General features: G+C 46.8%; 1 protein-coding gene across 1 annotated transcript in view; it reads right to left on the reverse strand.

Moving 5' to 3' along the window:
* The window catches only part of LOC137504387 (uncharacterized), a 127,160-nt gene that overhangs the window by 42,750 nt on the left and 62,104 nt on the right, over positions 1–22,306 (reverse strand). Inside the window, exon 3 of the mRNA XM_068232749.1 lies at positions 21,607–22,088. Within this exon, the coding sequence (XP_068088850.1) occupies positions 21,607–22,088 (482 nt within the window). The remainder of the gene's footprint in view (positions 1–21,606; positions 22,089–22,306) is intronic.

Consider the following 22,306-nt stretch of genomic DNA (forward strand, 5'->3'; position numbering starts at 1 on the left):
GCATTGCGTTTACTTTCTAGTGAAATGTTTGCCCGCATTGCGTTTTTCTGGTGAAATGTTTGCCCGCATTGCGTTTCTTTTCTGGGGAAATGTTTGCCCGCATTGCGTTTCTTTTCTGGGGAAATGTTTGCCCGCATTGCGTTTACTTTCTAGTGAAATGTTTGCCCGCATTGCGTTTCTTTTCTGGGGAAATGTTTGCTCACATTGCGTTTCTTTTCTGGTGAAATGTTTGCCCGCATTGCGTTTCTTTTCTGGTGAAATGTTTGCCCGCATTGCGTTTCTTTTCTGGTGAAATGTTTGCCCGCATTGCGTTTCTTTTCTGAGGAAATGTTTGCCCGCATTGCAGTAATTTTCTGGTGAAATGTTTGCCCGCATTGCAGTAATTTTCTGGTGAAATGTTTGCCCGCATTGCAGTAATTTTCTGGTGAATTGTTTGCCCGCATTGCAGTAATTTTGTACTGACATGTTGCCCGTATTGCGTTTATTTTGTACTGACATGTTTGCCCGCATTGCGTTTATTTTGTACTGACATGTTGCCCGCATTGGGTTTATTTTGTACTGACACGTTTGCCCGCATTGCATTTATTTTATACTGACATGTTGCCCGCATTGCGTTTATTTTGTGCTGACATGTTGCCCATTGCATTTAGTTTCTGGTGTCCGGGGGGGTAACTGTTACTGCATTTATTATTTAATGGTCATAGATGGCTATGTTTGCTGCTTTGTGGTTACAGTATACTATTAGCATCACACAGTTTCTGCACACCCATGATGCAAAGTCTCGTTTGTCCACATCATGGCGTAAACACTGCTTTCTTATGCCTCGCTGTTACATCATTACGTTAGCTCCGCCCATACAATGTCATGGCCACGCCCGTTTCTCACCGCGGTGCGCGCCGCATCCCCCCGATCTTCATCGCTCTGCGCTCCTCAGTCCTCCCCACTTTTCGCAGCGCGCCGCCCACCCTTCCTGTCCCAGGTTGGACCCACAAAAATCTGGTCACTCTATGTACACACGCCTCAGCTGAGATGGTTGTCATTTAGTCAGGCATGTGTACAAGCCTTAGGCCAGTTTCACACTGCATATTGGCAGTGGGGGTGTGTTCCGGGGCCTGCACCGCCAAAAACAGGCTTTTGGTGATTACCACGTTAATCCTCGTCTGGCAGCAGGCGATACAGGAAGTGACGCTCTCTAGTGCTCACTTCCTGTGGCCGCACATGTGTGGCGCAGAAAACTTGCAGCTGTCTTTTTAAAAAACATGCGTCGCTGTAGATGTACATGATTTTCCACTCGGTTTTCCATCAATTAAGCAATCAACTTTATTGGGTGATCAAAAACAGTGTGGTCAATCTAAAGTTGATTGACTAGTGGGCTACACACTGCAAGCGAAATACTGACTATTTCTCTTTCACTAATATATCTGAACGATCTTGTGTACTTTAACGCTCGGTGCACACTCGTTCGGATGCAGAACGGAAACAGAACGCATTTGCTTTACGCAAACACACCTTTCCGCGTCCATTCTGTGCCTGCAACATCGCTACGTCGGCCTGTACGCATCGCCGCTCACCTGTCTCGCCACCACCGCTCATTCTGCCGCTTAGTCACTTCCACAGCCCGGAGGCCAGCAGAACTGCAACAAGCCAATTCTGCCTAGCAACATGGAGAATTTTCATTGGTTCAACATGAACCAATGAGAATCTCCCCGTTGCTGAGGATTCCTATTGGCCTATTGCAGCCCAATGGAGAATCCCCATGCTTCTGTCAGCCTCCGGGCTCTTCAGAATGGACCGAGAGGCGATGATGGATGGCGGGACACGCAAGAATGACGTCACAATGGCGACAGGATGCAGCAGAAACGGGCAACGCAAACGCGGCGACTAGCCTAGTGAGAGCTGACAGTGTCCATTCTCATAGGTTTGCATTGGACACGTTTCCCGTCCAGTCCGGGAAAATGTGCCAAATCCGGACTCTCCGCAATGTTTTCATTCAGTGCAACACGGATCCGTGTGCGATCTGTGTTTCTGCACGAGTGGGAGCGGGTCCTATTTTTAACATAGAATCCACTTTCAACGTTTCTGCAGAGCTTTAAAAACGTATCCCACAGATAAGTGTGAACCGGCCCTAACCAATTCCTTTACGATCAGCTGATATTTTCCATCCTCACTGATCGAGTAAATTTGTCGATTCAGGCAGATATTGACCAATTTCTACCGATCTAGCAGAATGGAACATAATCGATTCTCCTTCGATTTGACAACATGATTTAATCGAATGGTCAATCGAGCAGGAAAATCTAGGCCTTTAGGGTTCTTTTAATTGGTAGGCTGTACTGTACATTTGTCGAGCAATTCATCCTCCTGGCCTTAAGCACCATTTAAGTGCAATTTAAAAACGGACACGTTTGTAACGCCACGTAAGTGAATGTGTCAAAACTCTTTTTTTTTCTACACAAATAGTGAAAATGTCTTCTGGGCATGCTCAAGAGGGATGAATGAGAATTTTTGTATTTTTGTTAATACAAAACACAACTACAGTATGTAAATTCAGCAAACAGGGCCGCCTTCGGGGCATCACAGTGGGGCCTGCTGTATGGGGCCTGAATAAATCTTGGGCCCGGCAAACAGGTGCCACACCAGGGCCCCAGCTGCAGCCTGTGTCTGTCCCTCTGGCTGCCCCTTAATGTGGTAAGTGGTGCCAGAAGTTACTGATTAACTACTTGCCAATTGGCGTGGAAGAGGTGGCGGCAGCCCCAGGACCGCTCCACGCTGATTGGCGTGAATGGCCTTCTATGGGGCTAGCAGGCGAGCGCATCTCCTGCGTGGAAGGCAGTGAAACCGCCGTTTAATAACTGTGTACAGCGCTACGATCTGCAGCAATGCTGTACTGGGGACAGACGTGTGACACAGCTGTCCCCTCCTGAGGCTGGGGAGTGACTGGCTGTCATGGGCTGAAGCCTATGACAGCCGATCATGCTGATTGGCTGGCGGGGGTGGGAGGGCACAACACAAAATAAATAAATAAAACAGCCAAATTTATAAAAAAAAAAAATATTTATATATATAAAAAAAACAAAAAATAAAACAACTGTGGAGCGATCAGACCCTACCAACAGAGAGCTCTCTCTGGTGGGGAGAAAAGGAAGGGGGAATCACTTGTGTGCTGAGTTGTGCGGCCCTGCACCTTGGCCTTAAAGGATACCACAACTGACATGTGGCATAATGAGATAGACATGGGTATGTACAGTGCCTAGCACACAAATAACTATGCTGTGTTCCTTTTTTTCTTTCTCTGCCTGAAAGAGGTAAATATCAGGTATGTAAGTGGCTGACTCAGTCCTGACTCAGACAGGAAGTGACTACAGTGTGACCCTCACTGATAAGAATTTCCCCCTTTTTTTATCTCTTTCTTGCTCTCAGAAGCCATTTTCTTCTAGGAAAGTGTTTTATAGTTGGAATTTCTTATCAGCGAGGGTCACACTGTAGTCACTTCCTGTCTGAGTCAGGACTGAGTCAGCCACTTACATACCTGATATTTACCTCTTTCAGGCAGAGAAAGAAAAAAAGGAACACAGCATAGTTATTTGTGTGCTAGGCACTGTACATACCCATGTCTATCTCATTATGCCACATGTCAGTTGTGGTATCCTTTAAAGAGAGTCTGAAGCGAGTTAAAAGCTCGCTTTTTAGCTTATAATCATATTGGGCATGCTTGCCCCAGCTAAAACGCCGCCATCCCGCGGCTGAACCGCGGTCTTTACCCCCCAAATCCCCTCCGTGCTCGCCGGGGATCGCTTCCTGTTGAGGCAGGGCTAATGGCTGCAGCCCTGCCTCTCCCCGCCCCTCTCAGCGCTGATCGCCGCCTCTCCCCGCACCTCTGTCTTCCTTCACTGAGAGGGGCGGGGGAGAGGCGGAGATCCGCCGCTGATAGACGCGCATGGAGGCAGGGCTGCGGCCGTTAGCCCTGCCTCCATGAGCAGTAAAATGCCAAAATCTATGACCAAGTTAGTCGTGGATTTTGCAGGGGGGGGATTCGGGAGGTAAAGACCCCTCCTTCAGCCACTGGATAGCGGTGTTTTAGCTGGGGCAAGCATGCCCATGTTGATTATAAGCTAAAAAGTGAGTTTTTAACTCGCTTCAGAGTCTCTTTAAAGCTGCAGTAGCCATTTTAGTAAAAAAAAAAATAGCCTGATCACTAGGGGGGGGTTAACACCACGGTCCTCAAGTGGTTAAAGTAAACCTGAGACAAAATGAGAGAAAAGGATTTTTACTTACCTGGGGCTCCTTCCAGCCCCTTATAGTCTGTCAGCTCCCTCAATACCCTTCTGTCCCATCCATTGTGCTCCTGTGATGTCTGCACAATGCAGTTTGGTCACGGGGCACTACGCATGCACTGTTCTAGGCCGAACACCTCCTTCATCATGATCTCATAGCTGGGAGTGTGTTGCAGAAGTGCAGTAGTCTTACTGAGCTGTGCATATGCAGAACACTCCCAGTCATGTGAGCATGTGTAAAGCTGATGACACATGGACGTGATTTGCCATGTGGGGGCAGAGCGGACAGAGGGGGGGGGGGGGGGGGGAGGGGAGTTGTGGGGGCAGTAGGTTTGCCCATTATGGGGCCCAAACATTTGTGATGGTGGCCCTGGCTGCAAATCGACAAAGTTTGTTCTCTTCATCAACCATTAAGGCGTTAAATAGAAGATTTGTTAACTTTTATTTACTCAGATATGTTTATCAGTTTAACCACTTAAAGGGCAACTGAAGCAAGAGGGATATAAAGGCTGACATATTTATTTCCTTTTTAACAATGCACATTGCCCGGCTGTCTTGTTGATCTTCTGTAGCTAATACTTTTAGACATAGACCCTGAACAAGCATTCAGCGGATCAAGTGTTTATGACATTATTGTCAGATCTGACAAGGTTAGCTGCATGCTTGTTTCTGGTCTGATTTAGAGACTTCAGCAGCAAAATAGATCAGCAGGGCAGCCAGGCAACTGGTATTGTTTAAAAGGAAATAAATATGGCAGCCTCCATATTCTTCTCACTTCAGTTCCCCTTTAAGTACCAGCGGTCTCTGCCCCCTTAAGGACCAGAAACTGCTGGTACAATAACGACGGAACACTGACGAATCGCCGCATATACCTGCCGTCACCGCAGGACATCCACTCTGCCGTCTCTATGATGGCAGAGTTATGTGAGCTGGTCAGGAGCTGCTTTCATTGGCTCCGGACTGGGATACGGACCGGACACTGATGGACACGGCCAGGAGCCAATGAAAGCGTCTCCTGACCCGCTCACAGGGCTCTGCCGTCAGAGACAGACAGAGCCAGTAGACTGCGACGGGGCACGGCAGGGATTCAGTGGAGAGATCGGCAGGAGCGATGAAAACGGTGGATGCGCGCTGTGGCGGTGATTGAAATCTACGCCCTGCCAACCAGGTAACCACCAAAACAGGGTGTATATTTCAATAACCTTGGTCCTTAAGTAGTTAACAAACAGGATAACCATGGAAGAGAGAGGGACATGGGATGAGAGTGGCCTGCAACCAAGACTGTCCCTCAGAAAGTGTGACCTTTGTGACCTGGCCACACGGCAAGCAATCATGTCTGATTCCAGTGACCAGAGGCACACATGCTGGTGGTGTGTACGGCAGCACGCTTGGCACTGCTTGGCAGGATGGAGGGGGGCACACAGCACAGCGGCAGGAGAGCAACAGCAGATGTCTATGCCTGGCAGACTCAGAGCTCTGCCTAGGAGACCAGCTTTCATCACTGGCCAAACCGTGCTCAGAGCTTTCATATATTGTCTGGGGCTCGGAGCACCCTGGGAGGCCGGCAGCGACCACGTGCGAGCATTTCTCTCCTACAGACGCTGGAGGGAACGGGGCTCATTCCTAACAGCCATGCATTTTCCTTCTTTTGTAAACAAATGTGCTTACTTGTAGTGCTGCTCAAATCCGATCCGGGAGACATCCGGATAGTTGCTATCTGGATATCTCCCAGTAAACCTGTGCGGGGTGGGCGGGGTCAAGCTTACCTGTCTGACGTCTTCGTCCAGCCCTCGGCACCTCCCACGATGCGCTCCACGTGATTACAAACACTTCCTCCTTCAACCCGGAAGGAGGAAGTGTTTGTAATCACGTGACTGCCGCTTGGACCACATCAGGGGAGGCGCCAAGGGACGGACGAAGAAGACATCAGACAGGTAAGATTGACCCCCCCGCCCAGCCCGCACAGGTAACTGGGAGATATCCGGTTAGAACTATCTGGATGTCTCCCGGATCCGGATTTGAGCAGCACTGCTGCAAAGTACTTAAAATTGCATACCATTCTGTAGCGTGTGCTCTTCGCTTTCATTTGATGCCTGAATCACTGTTCTACACCACATAGTTTTCGTTCGATTTCAATTTAAAAATCGCGGCTGCCATCTTGGCTATGTTATAACTTCCAGGTCACCCCTGTCTTCTCTGTTAGAGTAGTGCATCACTGAATGAAGCAGGAAGAGGAAGTGACACGCATGGGCATTGCAAGAGGCTCCTCCAGAGGGGTCATAGCACGACTTTGTTGGAAGTCGTCTGGCTTAAAGGGAACCTTAACTGAGAGTGATATGGATGTTTCCTGTTAAACAATACCAGTTGCCTGGCAGTTCAGCTGATCTCTGTGGCTGCAATAGTGGCTGAATCACACCCTGAAACAAGCATGCAGCTAATCCAGTCTGACTTCAGTCAGAGCACCTGATCTGCATGCTTGTTCAGGGGCTGTGGCTAAACGTATTAGAGACACAGGATCAGCAGTCGATTCAGGCAACTGGTATTATTTTAAAAGGAAAAATCCATATCCTTCTCAGTTAAGGTTCCCTTTAAAGGCATGCCCATGAGAGGTGCTCGGAGTCCCTTTAACGCGGAGACCCCCAAAAGCTATTTCATCCGATCGCATCACACCGCTACCGCCGGTTTCCAGTTTGAAACCCGGTCTAAAGGATACCTGTAGCCAATCAAAAGAAAAGACATACTCCCCTAAGAAGAGGGCAGGGTGGTGTAGTGGATAGCACTCTTGCTTTGCAGCGCCAGTTCGCGGTTGGTGAGATTTTGGTAGAGACAAGTTCTACAAACAGGCCGGAACCCGCTAGGCCTTCCACCGCAGAGAGGAACAGGAGGACGCCGTTCCTTCATTTGCATCAAATTAGTCAGCAGGATCAAATGTCTCGGAATGTAAATATGTTGTGAATTATTGAGCACAGGTTGGCTGCCAACCCTCACTATCACACTGCAGGAGAGATGAGGGGGATGGGTCAATACTATGTATGGCCTGTAAAACCTTTATGGTGATGAACTACAAGTCACAGGAGAGCTGGGAGAGCTGTGCCTAGGTGCCCACTAATAATACAATCCTGATTGTACAATCATACTAAAATTATATGTAGTAGAATAAACTGAGTCACTATATTTGAATGGATAATTTTCGGTACTCCTTCATATTATATAGAAGTGATAAGATTGTGCAATATTGATTGTATCAGTATGGGGTTCCTTAGACAAATCGATTTTTATTAGTAGAGTCGATCACTATGATCAAATTTGCCAGTTATCTGTGATGCAACAAGTTACTTCAATCGTAATTTCGATTCGTTGCAAAAATCGGACCTGATGGTACATTTCAGCTGAACGATTGGCGGGGGAGTGGCAGTAGATCGAGGGCGCATAGTGCAACACTTTATCAAATAGTGCAACCCTGTAGATGGGCAGATTTTCAATAGATTTCATTTTAAAATAAAAAATCTGCGTGCCCTGTTGGATCCTGCCCTGGTCAGATTCTTTAGTGGCGTGGATCAACTTACCATGATCTATTCTTTCTATTCTTTCAGTATGAATGATCTTATTGAAAACATGAATGTTCGCTGAAAATTGTATTGTTAATGGGCAACTTAAAGGATACCTGAGGTGAACTTCTTTGTACAAATGAAGGCTCCCGGCCTTGCGCATGCTTGATCGTGCCTCCCATGGCTTGGATTGCTCTGCACATACGCACTATGTATTGATTCATCATGGGAATGCGCGATTGAGGATGCATGCCGCTGGGGCAGCTCCAGAGCCGGGACAAGGTCCTCCAGCACCCAAAGCTGAGACCCCAAAGTGTGCCCTCCCTTCCTTCCCACCCAGCCGTCACACACTGATTGCTATTACACTAAGAGGTGCCCCAGGGCCCCCAACACCTTAATCTCTAGTTATCTGGCTTGCAGTCACTGCCACCTATCCCTTTTTCTTATTTCTCTCTGCTTCAAACACAATGGCGGAATAATAGCTTAGTGAGTTGTGCCCCATCCTACACTGTGCCCTGAGGCTGGAGCCTCTCCCGCCTCTGCCTCGGCCAGCCTTTGCGCAGTAGTGCAAGACTTGGCCAACTTGGTACACTTTTGGGGGCTTTTACACCAGAACCCCATACATGCCTTGCCTGGAGCCTCCATTTGTACAGGCAAGTTCACCTCGGGTATTCTTGAAGGACTCCAGACCCTCAGGTGTGTTATCTCCGCTTAAATAACCCTTCCCCACCTCTCCGAGCCCCTCTGCGACAATGCAGGCTGCACAGACTAAGTGACACCTATGTGACATGCAGCACTCGCTCCCCCACCCCCCTCCTTCCGCCGCCAGGTAACTATAGACGCCTGCCAGAATCCAGCATCCAACTTGTAAAGCTACTGAAATTTCAGCCCAGGCTAATGGTCTCTGAAAATAATGACACGTGTTGTCCACGCACCAGCAGCTGTGATTAAATATTAACACCTGCAGAGCTCTGAACTGCGAGCCAAATCAGACGCGGGTTACACGGCGGCCGCGGCAGACTGGAGAATACGTCCCACTCCCACAGCTGCTGGGCTACATCTCATCTATAGATTACAATGACCTTGTCATGTTTATAGTCCCATCACAGGTCCAAGTGTTTTCAGATCTGTGAATATATTTCTATTCTATTTGTCTATAAACTTCATTTGCTGATGTCAGATAACACTATAACTAGTCAAGATACCAAACACTGACCACTTCCTGTTCAGTAGACTGCCCGCACTATATGCTGCAGTCTTATCACACAGTCAGTATGGGCCTGCCCCCTTGCAGTCTGAACAGTGAGTAGCAGCTCCACCCATTCCTTACATCAGTACTAATTAGAAGCAGGGAAATGTAGCAAATAAAAAATAAAAAAAATGTGCTAAAATGAATTGGCCTGGAGCACTTGCAAGACTCTAAATAAATTGACGGCTAACACCTACGTTGAGAGGCATATGAAGGCAGCCATGTTTATTCCCTTTTAAATAATATCAGTTGCCTGGTAGTGATGGTCATGACTAAGAAAACTCCTGGAGAAGCATGTGATCAGTTTGGTCAGGTGATAGATATGTAAGTTTCTGATTTGCAAGTCATGATCATGTGCTAAAACAGGATGTGATCACAGCAAATAAGAGCTCTGCAAATCTACCAGCTGATCAAAAAATGTTTCTCCTAGAGTTCTGCTAGACACAACTATCACCACTGCCTGGCAATCCTGCTGATCTCTTTGGCTGCAGTAGCATAGTCCCAAATTTTTGAGATAAAAAATAAAGACAATTTAAGACACACCCCTGCCACACCCCTAATAACGCCTGCGCCATACCCCTAGTCACTGATACCAAAAAGAGTTCAGAAGCAAAAGACAAAGTTTTATAATGCAGTCCACGTTGGTCCTTTCCATCGTCATTAGTTCTTAATTTTTACATTTGAAAATAAGAAATATAACCATTTAAATCAGTGGTCCTCAAACTACGGCCTGTGGGCCGAATGCTGCCCCCAGAGGCTTTTTCACTGGCCCCCAAACACAAAATGTATAATTTGTTGACGCGGCCCACTGTTGGTTGCCTGCATATAGCAATAGCAGTGGTGGTACCACCCATCCACCTACTGCAGAAGCCAGCATTAATTCGCTGGCTTTCAATTCAATTCAGCATCAGGTGACGCTGCTGTCCAACTGGCCGCAGGTTGTCCCCTGGCTATGCTTCACTGCCTGGTGGTGCACAAAAGACGTTCTTCAGGCACCGCATGACTGAACGGCTGCTGTTGGGGGTTCTCCTCTGGGCATGATTGGGGGGGATCAATATCTAGATTCAATGTAATGTTTTTCACCATCCTTTTATGTATGTTCTGTCCCCCTAGCAGTCTGGGGTATGTTCACCCGGCCCTTGAACGAAAAAGTTTGGGGACCCCTGATTGGACTCCACCCCCCCCCCCCACACACACACACGATTTGGTATGATCGCACAGCACCCAACAATTTACTCTGCTTCAATTAATGTTCTCACATGACATGCTGCAGCTCAACACAATACCACACTGGCTGGCTGTGAGTCTGTAATGCTGGGGATACACGGTACGTTTCTGTACCGTGTATCGACCAGCTGATCCGGCCAGCTGATAATATTCAGCTGGCCCGATCAAGCCGCTCGACTCCTGCCCGCTCGGTCCCCGCCGGCGGACAATGGCAGGGAATCGATCGCGGATAAGGAAGCGCTGGCGGGGACGAGCGGCAATCGATCCGCGGGGATGCGGCTGAGGTCAATCCGGCGGCTAATCGGCCACCGGATCGACCCGTGTATTCCCACCTTAAGTCTTGTTCTCCTTCTACTCTGACTACATGCTATGTACGGTAAATACAGTACAAAAATGCTGCCCCTGTATTCTCTACCGCATGATGCAAATGTTTCACCTTGCTTCATGAGAGAACCAGCCCTGTTTACACAGATCTGTACATCAGCTCTGAAAGAGGGACAAATAAGTAAGAAAGAGGGACATGGACTTAGTTCTGAAAGCAGGAGTGTCCCTCCGAAAAAAAGAGGAGTTGGAAGCTAAGTAGTAGTGCAGAATCACTCACCTGAAGCATGCATACAACTAATCCAGTCAGTCAGGCTTCAGTCAGAGGCCTGATCTGCATGCTTGTTCAGGGTCTACTACGGCTTTTAGTAAATGACCGCATGTGTGAAAAGTCTACCGAATGCGGTATTCTAACGATCCTTTATTTTTTACAGAACAAATTGAAGACAAACTGTCACTGAGGTCACCTAACAGTGTTATGAATGTGACGACTGGCTAGCGGATGCAGATATATTGTCTTAGTAATAGATTACAGCTGTACAGCCTACTTGCTGAACTGCGGAAAATAAATAAAATCCCAGAGTTACGCCACTCTTTACTGTCACACGCTGCTTGCTGAGCCATACAGATATAGGTTACTGCGCTGCACATACTGTAATCATCCTGTGCTGTGGCATGAGTCAGCGGCTTTCAGGCCAGAAGCCATTACAGAGGAATGCATGAGTGCAACATCGCATGCTGCTGCCTTCCAGTGCGGCCGGGCAGGAAAATCACCTCCTCACCATCTGTCTGTTTTCAATACAAACGAAAGAGAAAAAAATAGCAACAATATCCCAGGACAAGAGTAACGCTAAGCAGATACCGACTGTGTTTTCATGCTGCTCTGCGTTTATTATGACCACTAGGAGGTGCTGTGGTGAGATTGCCGATAGACATATGGAGGCTGACCTATTTATTTCCTTCTAAACAATGCACATTTCCTGGCTGTCCTACTGATCCTCTGCATCTAATATTTTTAGCCATAGACCCTGAACAAGCATGCAGCAGAGCAGGCGTTTCTGACAAAAATCTTACAAGATTAGCTGCATGCTCGTTCCACGTGTGTCATTCAGACACTACTGAGCAGAAAGAGGAGCAGGACTGCTAGGAAACAGGTATTGTTTAAAAGGAAATAAATATGGCAGCCTCCATATGCCTCTGAACCTGAGGCGAACATCAGGTCAAAAAACAGATACTTCATACCTCTTTTTGAGGTAAGAAAGAGGGACACTTTATAACACACCCCTGTCACACCCCTAATCACACCCCCACACACCTATTGTCACTGATATCAGAAAGAATTCAGAAGCAAACGTCAGAGTTTTTAAATGTAGACCACACTGGTCCTCTCTATCATCATTACTTCTTGTAACGATTGGTGTCAGCATGCAGAGAGAATCTGATTATTGGTGATCTGCAATATCACCAAGAATACAGATATACACCCGATTATTGATGATCTGCAGAATCACCGATAATACAGATATATTACTAACCTCTGGACACCTATATAGTGTGAGTGTTTGGTGCAACAGTAATAACTGAGTGAGGACCACCCGAGGAGCAGGTGGTCCTTGGTAGTATGAAATACCTCCCTTTGGAAGTGCAGAGATCTTGCAGCAGCCTGAGACATCCAAGGGGCGGAGTCCCAGGCTGAATAGCAAGAAGACCGGTGGCTAGTGACCCCTGGAAGATGGGCGTCACAAGCAGGTATGGAGAATAACACAAATGATAATACAGTTCCCTGGTCTTGGGTGCGAGGTCCGTGGTCTCAGCACCCTGGAACTAGTCTGGAGTATAACACAAAGATAATACAGTTCCCTAGTCTTTGGTGCGAGGTCCGTGGTCTCAGCACCCTGGAACTAGTCTGGAGTATAACACAAATGATAATACAGTTCCCTAGTCTTGGCAGGGGCGTAGCAATAGGGGGTGCAGCGGTAGCGACCGCATCGGGGCCCTTGGGCCAGAGGGGCCCCGAATGGCCCTCCCTCAACTACAGTATTAGCTCTATATTGGTCCTGTGCTCATAATAATCATTTATATATATACTTTGAATAGTGGTAATCATTAACAAACTATTCCCCATCCCCTTCTTGCACCTCTGACACTGTAGTTGCCATTGGCAGCTTTTAGTGCGCAGTTTCAATTGCTATGTATAGAGTGCATGGGGGGCCCCATTGTAAAACTTGCATCGGGGCCCACAGCTCCTTAGCTACGCCACTGAGTCTTGGGTGCGAGGTCCGTGGTCTCAGCACCCTGGAACTAGTCTGAATAATAATACAATGATAAACAAATGTAATCTGGCTCAGTGTGAATTCCCAGGTCCTCCTGGTTCAAGCACACTGTAGGATCTGACTATGGTCTGAATGCTTCCACGTAAGTGTTCGCAATGGCAGACAACCAGCAACTGACAAGCAAGCTGTATATATAGTTGCAGGACTCTGCCGCCCCGCCCGAGCCACTCAGCCAATCAGGAGTCCAGCAGGAATCAGCTGATCGTCCGTCCATCTGTGTGAGCTAACAGACCCAGCCACACCAGACGCATGCTGCTGCGTGCAAACCGCCGCGTTGGACGCGGAAACAGCCGCCTTACTGCCAGTACATGCGGCGGCTTTTCCGCGATCTCTCACACTTCTTCATTTTAACACTTAAAAATAACAAATAATTTAAATGATAAAAATAAAGCTTAGAGTCTATTAAACATGTTTTTCAGAAAAGAAAAAAAAAAACATAGCTTCACATTGATCTGTACATGAGTCCTGACAGAGGGACAGATGAGGAAAAAAGAGGGACAGAGGGATTTGGTTCTCAAAGAGGGACTGTCCCTGTTAAAAAAGGGACAGTTGAGAGCCAGAAAAGGATTTGGTAGAGTGTAGCATCCACTAGGGCCCTAGACCTTCTCCAGGACCTAGGCAAGTGCCTAGGACTGCCTTGTGGATGATCCAGCTCTGTTGGGAGCTATGAAAGCTTCTGGATCTTACCTTCTCCTTGACCCTACCACCGCTTTCTGGGACACACTGGAAGGTCCAGGCCATGCTTCACTTCATGCACAAGTGGTTTCCGACTTACTGCGCAGGCGCGGCCATACTCGTACAGGCGCAGTACAGCCACGCTCATCCACAAAGAGGAATACGGTTGCAATAAGCAAACTCTTGTTGGATTTCTTTAAGGGGCAATGGTGGTCTGGAGGATGGTGTGGGAAGCCTCTAAACAGAGTTCCCCAACCCTGTCCTCAAGGCCCACCAACAGTACATGTTTTGCAGGAAACCACAAACATGCACAGGTGAAGTAGTTTGTGTCTCAGCAGAGCTAATTAACTACCTCAGTGGATTTCCACAAAACATGCACTGTTGGTGGGCCTTGAGGACAGGGTTGGGGTACTCTGCTCTACAGGATCAATATTTTTTTCGACTTCTTAGGTAAGTATCCATTTTTTGACCTAAGGTTCTCCTCTGGTACACTTTAACTCATTTGGGATGGAGCCTCTGGTCTCTTTGTGTGTCAAGGGGGGCTCGGCTATTTTGCTTTTTACAAATTCTGATTAGGGTTTTGCCCTAGATCTTATGGTTCTTTGCCAACAATTGCTTTAAACGCTAAAGGGTTATCTCTGCCTCTAAACTACCCAGAGAGGAGTGTGTTTGCTTTGGAGGGCACAGCAAGGTCAGGCAGTGAGTCAGCACCGTCCATATTTTGTCACGTCAGCACTGTCCATATTTTGTGCGCTGTCCGACTTTTCACTACAGAAGCCTACAGTGCAAAAAGTGATCATCTTTTGAAAACAGTGCAATATAACAATAACAATAATATTTATATAGCGCTTTTCTCCCTGGGGACTCAAAGCGCTGTGACCCTGCATTATGCAGTCTCAAAGGCTCGGGAAAAGAGGTGAGTTTTAAGCCTTTTTTTAAAGCTGTCCAGAGAAGGAGCCTCTCGTACTGATTGTGGAAGTGAGTTCCATAGAGTAGGGGCTGCGTAGGAAAAGGCCCGAGCACCAAATGTTAAGTGTATCCTGGGAATAACCAGCTTCATCTTGTTGGCAGAGCGGAGGATGCGTGAAGGGGCATAAAGTTCCAATAGATCCGCTATGTATTTGGGTCCCATGTGGTGTAGAGCCTTGAATGTCAGCAGGCAGATCTTAAAATTAATTCTCCATTTTACTGGCAACCAGTGAAGAGTTTGCAGTACTGCAGTACTGGTGTGATGTGTGAGCTGCGGGGGGCATTGGCTAGGAGTCTGGCTGCAGCATTCTGTACTAGCTGTAAGGGGCGCAGAGCCTTATCTGTAGATCCGATGAACAGGGCGTTGCAGTAGTCTAGGCGGGAGGATACAAATGCGTGAACCAGGGCAGGTAGGTCTTCAGCTGGGATAAGGTGTTTGATTTTCGCTATATTTCTTAGATGGAAGAAGGAAGACTTGACGACAGCTGATACCTGCTGTCTGAGTTTTAGATTTCCATCCAGGATCACCCCAAGGTTTCGCACAGAGTCTTTATACTGTACAGTATCTCCCCCAATTGCTAGTTTGAGGTGGTGAGCGTTTTGAACTTTATCCATCATGTGTGGACCACCTACCACCAACACCTCTGTTTTGTCAGAGTTCAGCCTCAGCCAGCTGGTGTTCATCCAATTTTGTAAATCCACTAGACACGCATTTATGGATGCTGATGGGTCTTGGGTGCCAGGCTTGAAGGACAGATACAGTTGTGTGTCATCTGCATAACAATGGTATGTGTGGAATTGTCTTTGTAAATCACCCACAGCTTTACTCTTTAAAGGTGCCCATACACTCGTCAGATTGGCAGCAGATAGATAAGAAATGCATCTGATGGTCTATCTGATGCGTTTTTAGAACATTTTTTACCAGGATAGAATTCCAACAGATTTCAGTTTGAAATCTATTGAAATTCGATCTGATGGCATTTTTTTGCCATCAGATTTCCATTAAGGCCAATGCAAACTGATAAGCAATCTCATCAGATCGACCTAAATTTTCCACCCTGCTAGTTCGATGGAAATCCATCGAAATCGATCGAAATCGGCCGTCGATCGGTCGATTGGCCAACCGATTTGCGATCGATCGATCGCGATCGATCGGTCGGCCAGAAAATCGGCTGAGTGTATGGGCTGCTTAAGACCTGACAGAGGAAGTTGGTTCATCAGATTGCAGCGTCTCTGTCAGATCTGTGACTGCCAGATAGGAAATGCAGCAAGCTCTCCTTCCCCACGCTGCAGGAAAATCGCTCTACACCAAACAGTTCTGGCCAAATTCAACATTTTCATGAGATCCTGCAAGGAACACTGCTGAGGTAACCAGGCCCGGCCGCACGCGGGATATAAAAATGTCATGTTACTCACGGCAGGAAATTAAGTCTGGAGCCAAAAATGAAGTAAAAGTCTTGTCGAATTTGGGTTATTTCAGCTTGACGGTTTTTAAACTGAACTCCCCGGACAAATATTATTTCACCTTGCAACTGTAACGGCCATCTGCGAAATGGGGAAAAGAACTTGGTTTCTCGGGGGATCGCCAAAGTTTCGCGTAAGCGAGTGTAGGGCTGAAACTGCTCAAGAGACGACTCGCGTCTCCGCCAACATCTCTCTTTCTCCCCCGGCCATTTCCATCACTTTGTTAAATTCTAATTCAAAATGAACTTTATTGGCAAGAACAACATACACACTGGCGTAGCCAAAGCTACCTCTCTGGCGTCTAGGGAAAAAAGGCGCATGGAAATTTGCACGCCCAGTAATACAGATAGTAAAATATCGTTATTTAACCACTTCCTGTCCCTATGACATGATTGTAAGTCTCTGCACTCTCCTCCCTACAAAACCTAAAGGTGGCCATACACTGGTCGATTTGCCATCAGATCGACCAACAGATAGATCCCTCTCTGATCGAATCTGGTCAGAGAAGGATCGTATGGCTGCCTTTACTGCAAACAGATTGTGAATCGATTTCAGCATGAAACCGATCACCATCTGTGAAGCTGCCGCCGCTGCCCCTGCCCCCCCTGCATACATTACCTGATCCGCTCGGCGCGAGTCCCCCGGTCTCTGCCGTCTTGTTCTCCGCACTCGACTCCAGGTTCACTTCCTGTCCGGGGAAGTTTAAACAGTAGAGGGCGCTCTACTGTTTAAACTTCCTGCCGGGACAGGAAGAAGTGAAGCCTGCCAGACTCGGAGCCCAGCGGAGAAGGAGCAGCGGTGACAGCGGGGACACGCGCTGTCAGAACAGGTAATGTATTGCCACTGTATTGCGTCAGTCGTCGGACATTAGAACGGCGCTATCAATGCACTCCCGACCCGCAGGCAATCGAGCGAAATCTTCCGCACGGACAGGAATGACAAGAATGATCGATATCGGTCGGAAATTGATCTTTAGGTCAACGTTTGCGCAACAATTTCACAGCAGATTCGATCACAGTGATCGAATCTGCTGTATATCGGCGGGAAAATCGTTAGGTGTATGGGTCCCTTTAGATAACGCTGTTTATTTATCTCTGAGCTGATAAAAACTCTATAGAGTTGAAAAGAAACAGCAGCAAACCCCTCTCCTCCCCCCAGGGAATTCAATAGCAGGGTTAATTAGTAAACAAGTGTAAAATACACTTTCCAAGAGCAGACAGTAGGAGATTGTATACATTACTTAATTGTTACATCTAATACATTAGCAAATATTAAAGCAACAATGTATGAAAGTGGATAAAATTGTGTATTTTTTTCCTTTTAAAATGCATAGAAAATAAGGATAATAAATAATGCAATAAATAATTACTAAAAACAAATATAAGCCACAAAAAGCCCAATTTGTCCTGGAAAAAATAATATATAGATCATTCAGTTGTGATAATTATTGATAAAGTTATTGTCAAAGTATTCAGAGCTGAGCTGAACTGTGAAAATGACCAGGGTAGGGAAGTGGTTAATACCCATATTTACTAATAAAGTGTAAAATATCAGTATTAAATACATATATTTTCCTATGGCTAAACCTAACCCTACTCTCACACAGAACCCTATCCCTGACGCCTGACGCCTAACTCCGCCCCCCTCCCCTCCCCCCATTCGATTCCAAGCAGATGAACTGAATCAGCAGGGAATGAAACTGTAAAATTGGCTGAGTATACAGGTAGCTTAACTTAAAGGTGCCCATACATTATTTCAGTTGGCAGGTGAATCGAATGAAAACTAGTACCATCAAGAGCATGCCCGATCCATGATTTTGGGGCGAAATTGGACATGCTGCAAAATATTGGTCTGATGTGGTCAATCGGGGGGCAGTAATGGCATGTGATGTCGGGACAAGCGGCTAACAGCGGAACACCCAGCAATGTCCCCCCAGTGTAAAATGTGCCCCCCTCCCCCCAGTGCCTTTGCATGAATACTTTACCGACAGGTAGATGTATCCCACCCTGTGGGAGGGGTACATCTACATTTTGGGAGACTGTGGCCGGGGGTGGCAAAAGCGACGTCACTAAGCCAATTCCCGAAAGATTGCATGCTGAAATTGCTCAAGAATTGGCCTGCAGTTTACGGCGGCCATCAGATCTCTCTAATGGTGGCTATACATGGTACAATTATTTCATCCAATCTTACCATTTCTATGTAGTATAAGGGTAAATTAAGTGAATATACTGAAAGAATAATTTAGGCAGTTCCCTTATATTACATAGAAATGGTAAGATTGGATGAAAAAATTGTACCATGTATGGCCACCATAAGATCAGATTCGATCTGAGCGGCAAAAATCACTAAATGTATGGGCAACTTTACTGGCTGGCTGTCTTTACTTAACCTCTTGCCGACCGCATCACGCCGATAAGCGTGGACGCGGCAGCAGCCCCAGGACCGCCTAAGGTCGATTGGCGTAAGGTCCTTGGGGCCTGTCTTGCAGGAGATCGTGAGCGCTGATGCACGCGCATCTCTGCTCGGTAGGTGGAGCTCTGCTCCGCCTTCAGCCTCCCAGCGGCGATCGCCGCTAGGAGACTGTTAGGCAGCGAAACGGCACCGTCTAATTAGCTTGTACAGTGCTGTGATCCACGGCAGCGCTGTACTGGGGACAGTCCACCTAGGAGACAGGATAGTGATCGCTTGTCATAGGCTTTAGCCTGTGACAGCTGATCACGCTGATTGGCTGGCTCTGGGACAGAGGGAGGGATGGGTAAAAATAAAAATCAAAAAATTACAAATTTTATTAGAAAAACATATAAATATTGATATAAAAAATAAACATTGGAGGAGCGATCAGACCCCGCCAGCAGAAAGCTCTGTCGGTGGGGAAAAAAAGGGGGGGGGGAAATCACTTCTGTGCTGTATTGTCCTTGACCTTAAAGCTGCAGTGCCCCTTTTTAAGAAAAAAGGCCTGGTCTTTGGGGGGGGGGGGGGGGGGGGGTTAACACTGTGGTCCTCAAGTGGTTAAAAAACCCCCTTCCCCAACCCCAAGCTATTTCACCCCGTCCGTCAGCAGACAGGAGACTACTTTAAAAGTTGTACAAAGTTTATTTGAAAAGAGTGCAAAGCGAGTGTCACTCATTCAGGGAGCCAATGTCATCAGAGACGGATGGAGTGGAAAGAGATCTCCTATTATCAATGGGAAGATCTGTATTCTTGGCATTCCATGCATGACAATGCAGCTTAACACAGAACAATCCTGCTGCAGGTATCCACAGGAACCAGGCGCTTTTCTTAGTACAAAATACGAGTTAAAGCTTCTACTCATCATTCAACTTTCCTACCAGATTGATGGATTGATAATGTCCAGCATGTCTGATCTGTTTCCGACCAAGAAAGGGATCGATTTTTGAGATCAGTACTACACAAAATCAATCCCTTTTTTGATCAGAAGCAGATCAGACATGCCGGAAATTATTGATTGATCTGTCAATCTGACAGGAAAATAGCAGCTGTCGACTGAGGATTGTTTGCACAATTAGTATGTGTACAGTGGTTGGCTGAAGTTGCTTAAAGGAAATTCAAGGTGAAAATAAAGTGACGAGAAAAACAATTGTATTTATCCTCCTTCTCCTTAAAAAATTACTTTTTTAGATATCCCACAGTTTAATTTTATACTAGCTGATGACCCGGCGTTGCCAGGGTATGTATTTAGCTGGTGTTGGCTCCGCCCACTTTTCCGAACCCTAACAAACAATTACTCACTGACCAAGTTTGTGAGCTTTGCGGTCTTTGGCATCAATGATTTGCATTGAAATGAAATAAAATTTGTGGCTCCACCCCTTTTCTGAATTTGAACCCCAGTCACCCAATGACCAATTGTACCAGGTTTGAGGCTTGTGCCATTAACAGTGCAAGAATGGCAGCAATGTAAATATTACCCTTGAAAATCAATAGATGAATTTTGATTGGCTATTGTAGGCTCCACCCAATTTTCTGAATCTTAATCCCAGTCACCCAGTGACCAACTGTGCAAAGTTTGAGAGCCCTGCCATTAACAGTGTAAGAATGGCTGCAGTTTACATTTTCCCAGTGAAATTTGTATTGGTCTCCGTCCACTGATGACCTGACGTTGCCTGGGTATGTATTTGGCTGGTGTTGGCTGCGCCCAATTTTTCTAACCCTAACACACAATTACTCAATTACTCAATGACAAGGTTTGTGAGCTTGGCGGTCTTTGGCATCAAATTTTGCATTGAAATGAAACAAATCTGATTGGCTGTTTGTGGCTCCACCGCCTTTTATGAATTTGAACCCCAGTCACCCAATGACCAATTGTACCAAGTTTGAGGCTGGTGCCATTAACAGTGCAAGAATGGCAACAATTAAATATTCCCCTTGAAAATCAATAGGTGAACTTTGATTGGCTTTTGTAGGCTCCACCCACTTCTCTGAATATTAATCCCAGTCACCCAGTGACCAACTGTGCAAAGTTTGAGAACCCTACCATTAACAGTGTAAGAATGGCTGCAGTTTACATTTTCACAGTGAAATTTGTATTTGTCTCCGCCCACTTTTTGGTTATGGGGATAAAAAGTATCCTATATGTTATTCCAGGTAATGTGCTATGTGTGTGCCAAATTTCATTCAAATCTGTTCAGCCATTGTTGCGTGATTGAGTAACAAACATCCAAATTTTCGCATTTATATTAGTGAGATTTAAATCTAGTTTTTAAGTTTTTACTGTTTCATTGTCTCTGCTCAATGACACCTTTATTGAAGTATGCCATAGCTGAAATCTATGAATTATTGACCTTTCTATCTCTTTCCTGCTCTCAGAAGCTATTTACTGACAGGAAAGTGTTTTATGGCTGTAATTACTTATCAGTGAGTGTTATGTTATAGTCTGACCCGGTCCCAGATAGAAACTGTCACTTGCATGCCTGATGTTTAACCCTTTCAGGCAGAGAAAGAAGAAAAGGAACACAGTCTAGTTATTTGTGTGCTTAGCACTGTACATACACATGTCTATGCCAACTTGACTTGTAAATCCAAAATACAGCAAAATCTCTGTTATCCGAAACTCAGGCAACCGGAAGTCTCAACTAACAGGCATGCCTGAGGGGATAATGGGGACAGTGCTTTGGTTGTTTGCACAGCATAAAATACTTACCGAGCCTCCGGGTTGCATCTTCTAGCCTCCCTGTAGCTCCTAGCGGCTTTTGGACATCTGTGCACGGCTCCCGGCGTGTCACGTGACAGGAAGGACACCGGAAAACCGCTAGAAGCTACAGGAAGGCTAGAAAACGCTGCCAGGAGGCTTGGTAAGGGGAGGGGAAAGTTTGGGCTTTTTTAACCAGTTGCTCAAGGAACCAGCAAGCACATGTATCTGGTATTGGGTAATCCCCGCTGGTGATTGATGCCGGGCACTTTGCTGTACCTCAGTGTTATCCCAAATAATATGGGTCCTATGAGAGAGAGGAGTTCCTAAACAACTTCCTTGGTGTCCCTGTGTACCTGGTGGCACCCATAACCTCAAATCCACAAGATGCTGGTCCTACCTGTTGCATCTTCTCCAAATCCAGGCTGGGTCTGCTGTACTTGTCTCCGTATCCTTGTCTGTGTCTTTTGCAGGGCATTCCTTGGTCGTACGTGGAACCCATACTGGTAAATATTATGGGGCGAGAGCCTTGGTTTCGGTTAAGGGGCTGGAGTCTTTTAGGTGGGGAGGCACTGAACAGGATGGGGCTGGAACTTGCATGCAGGCCATCAGCCTGCTCAACAGGCCGAAAGGACATAGCGCACAAGTGTTTCACCTCCTCGTCGCTGGAGGACGTGTTGTCGCTGTGGCAGCTGAGCCGGCTGACCTGGGACCACTTGCGTTTCTCGGCGGCGAATTCCCTGCTGATCCGTTCCAACTCTTCCTCTGAGCTGTGCCGGTCCAGGCCGGCGTGAAAGAGGGATCGCACCTTGCAACACTGGTTCTCTTGGTTCTGCAGCTGGTTGGTAGCCAAGGGGGTCAAAATACAGTTTCGTCTTCTCTCTGTCAAAAAGAAGAGACACCGCAGGTGGTCAGCTCACATGACGTACCTGACTAAACCCATTCCCTCATTACCCCGCTCCAACAGATCAGTTAGGCCGCAGGCTACCCACGGGCTGCTATGAGAGGGCTTATGCAGCACTAGGCACTAATCAAGCGGGCAAAGTGTAATTTTGGGGAGGGCAAGGGAAAAAGGAGGGCTAGTATTAGGAAAAAAGGAA

Source organism: Hyperolius riggenbachi, chromosome 4, assembly GCF_040937935.1.
Source record: "Hyperolius riggenbachi isolate aHypRig1 chromosome 4, aHypRig1.pri, whole genome shotgun sequence".
In the NCBI taxonomy this organism is placed as follows: domain Eukaryota; kingdom Metazoa; phylum Chordata; class Amphibia; order Anura; family Hyperoliidae; genus Hyperolius; species Hyperolius riggenbachi.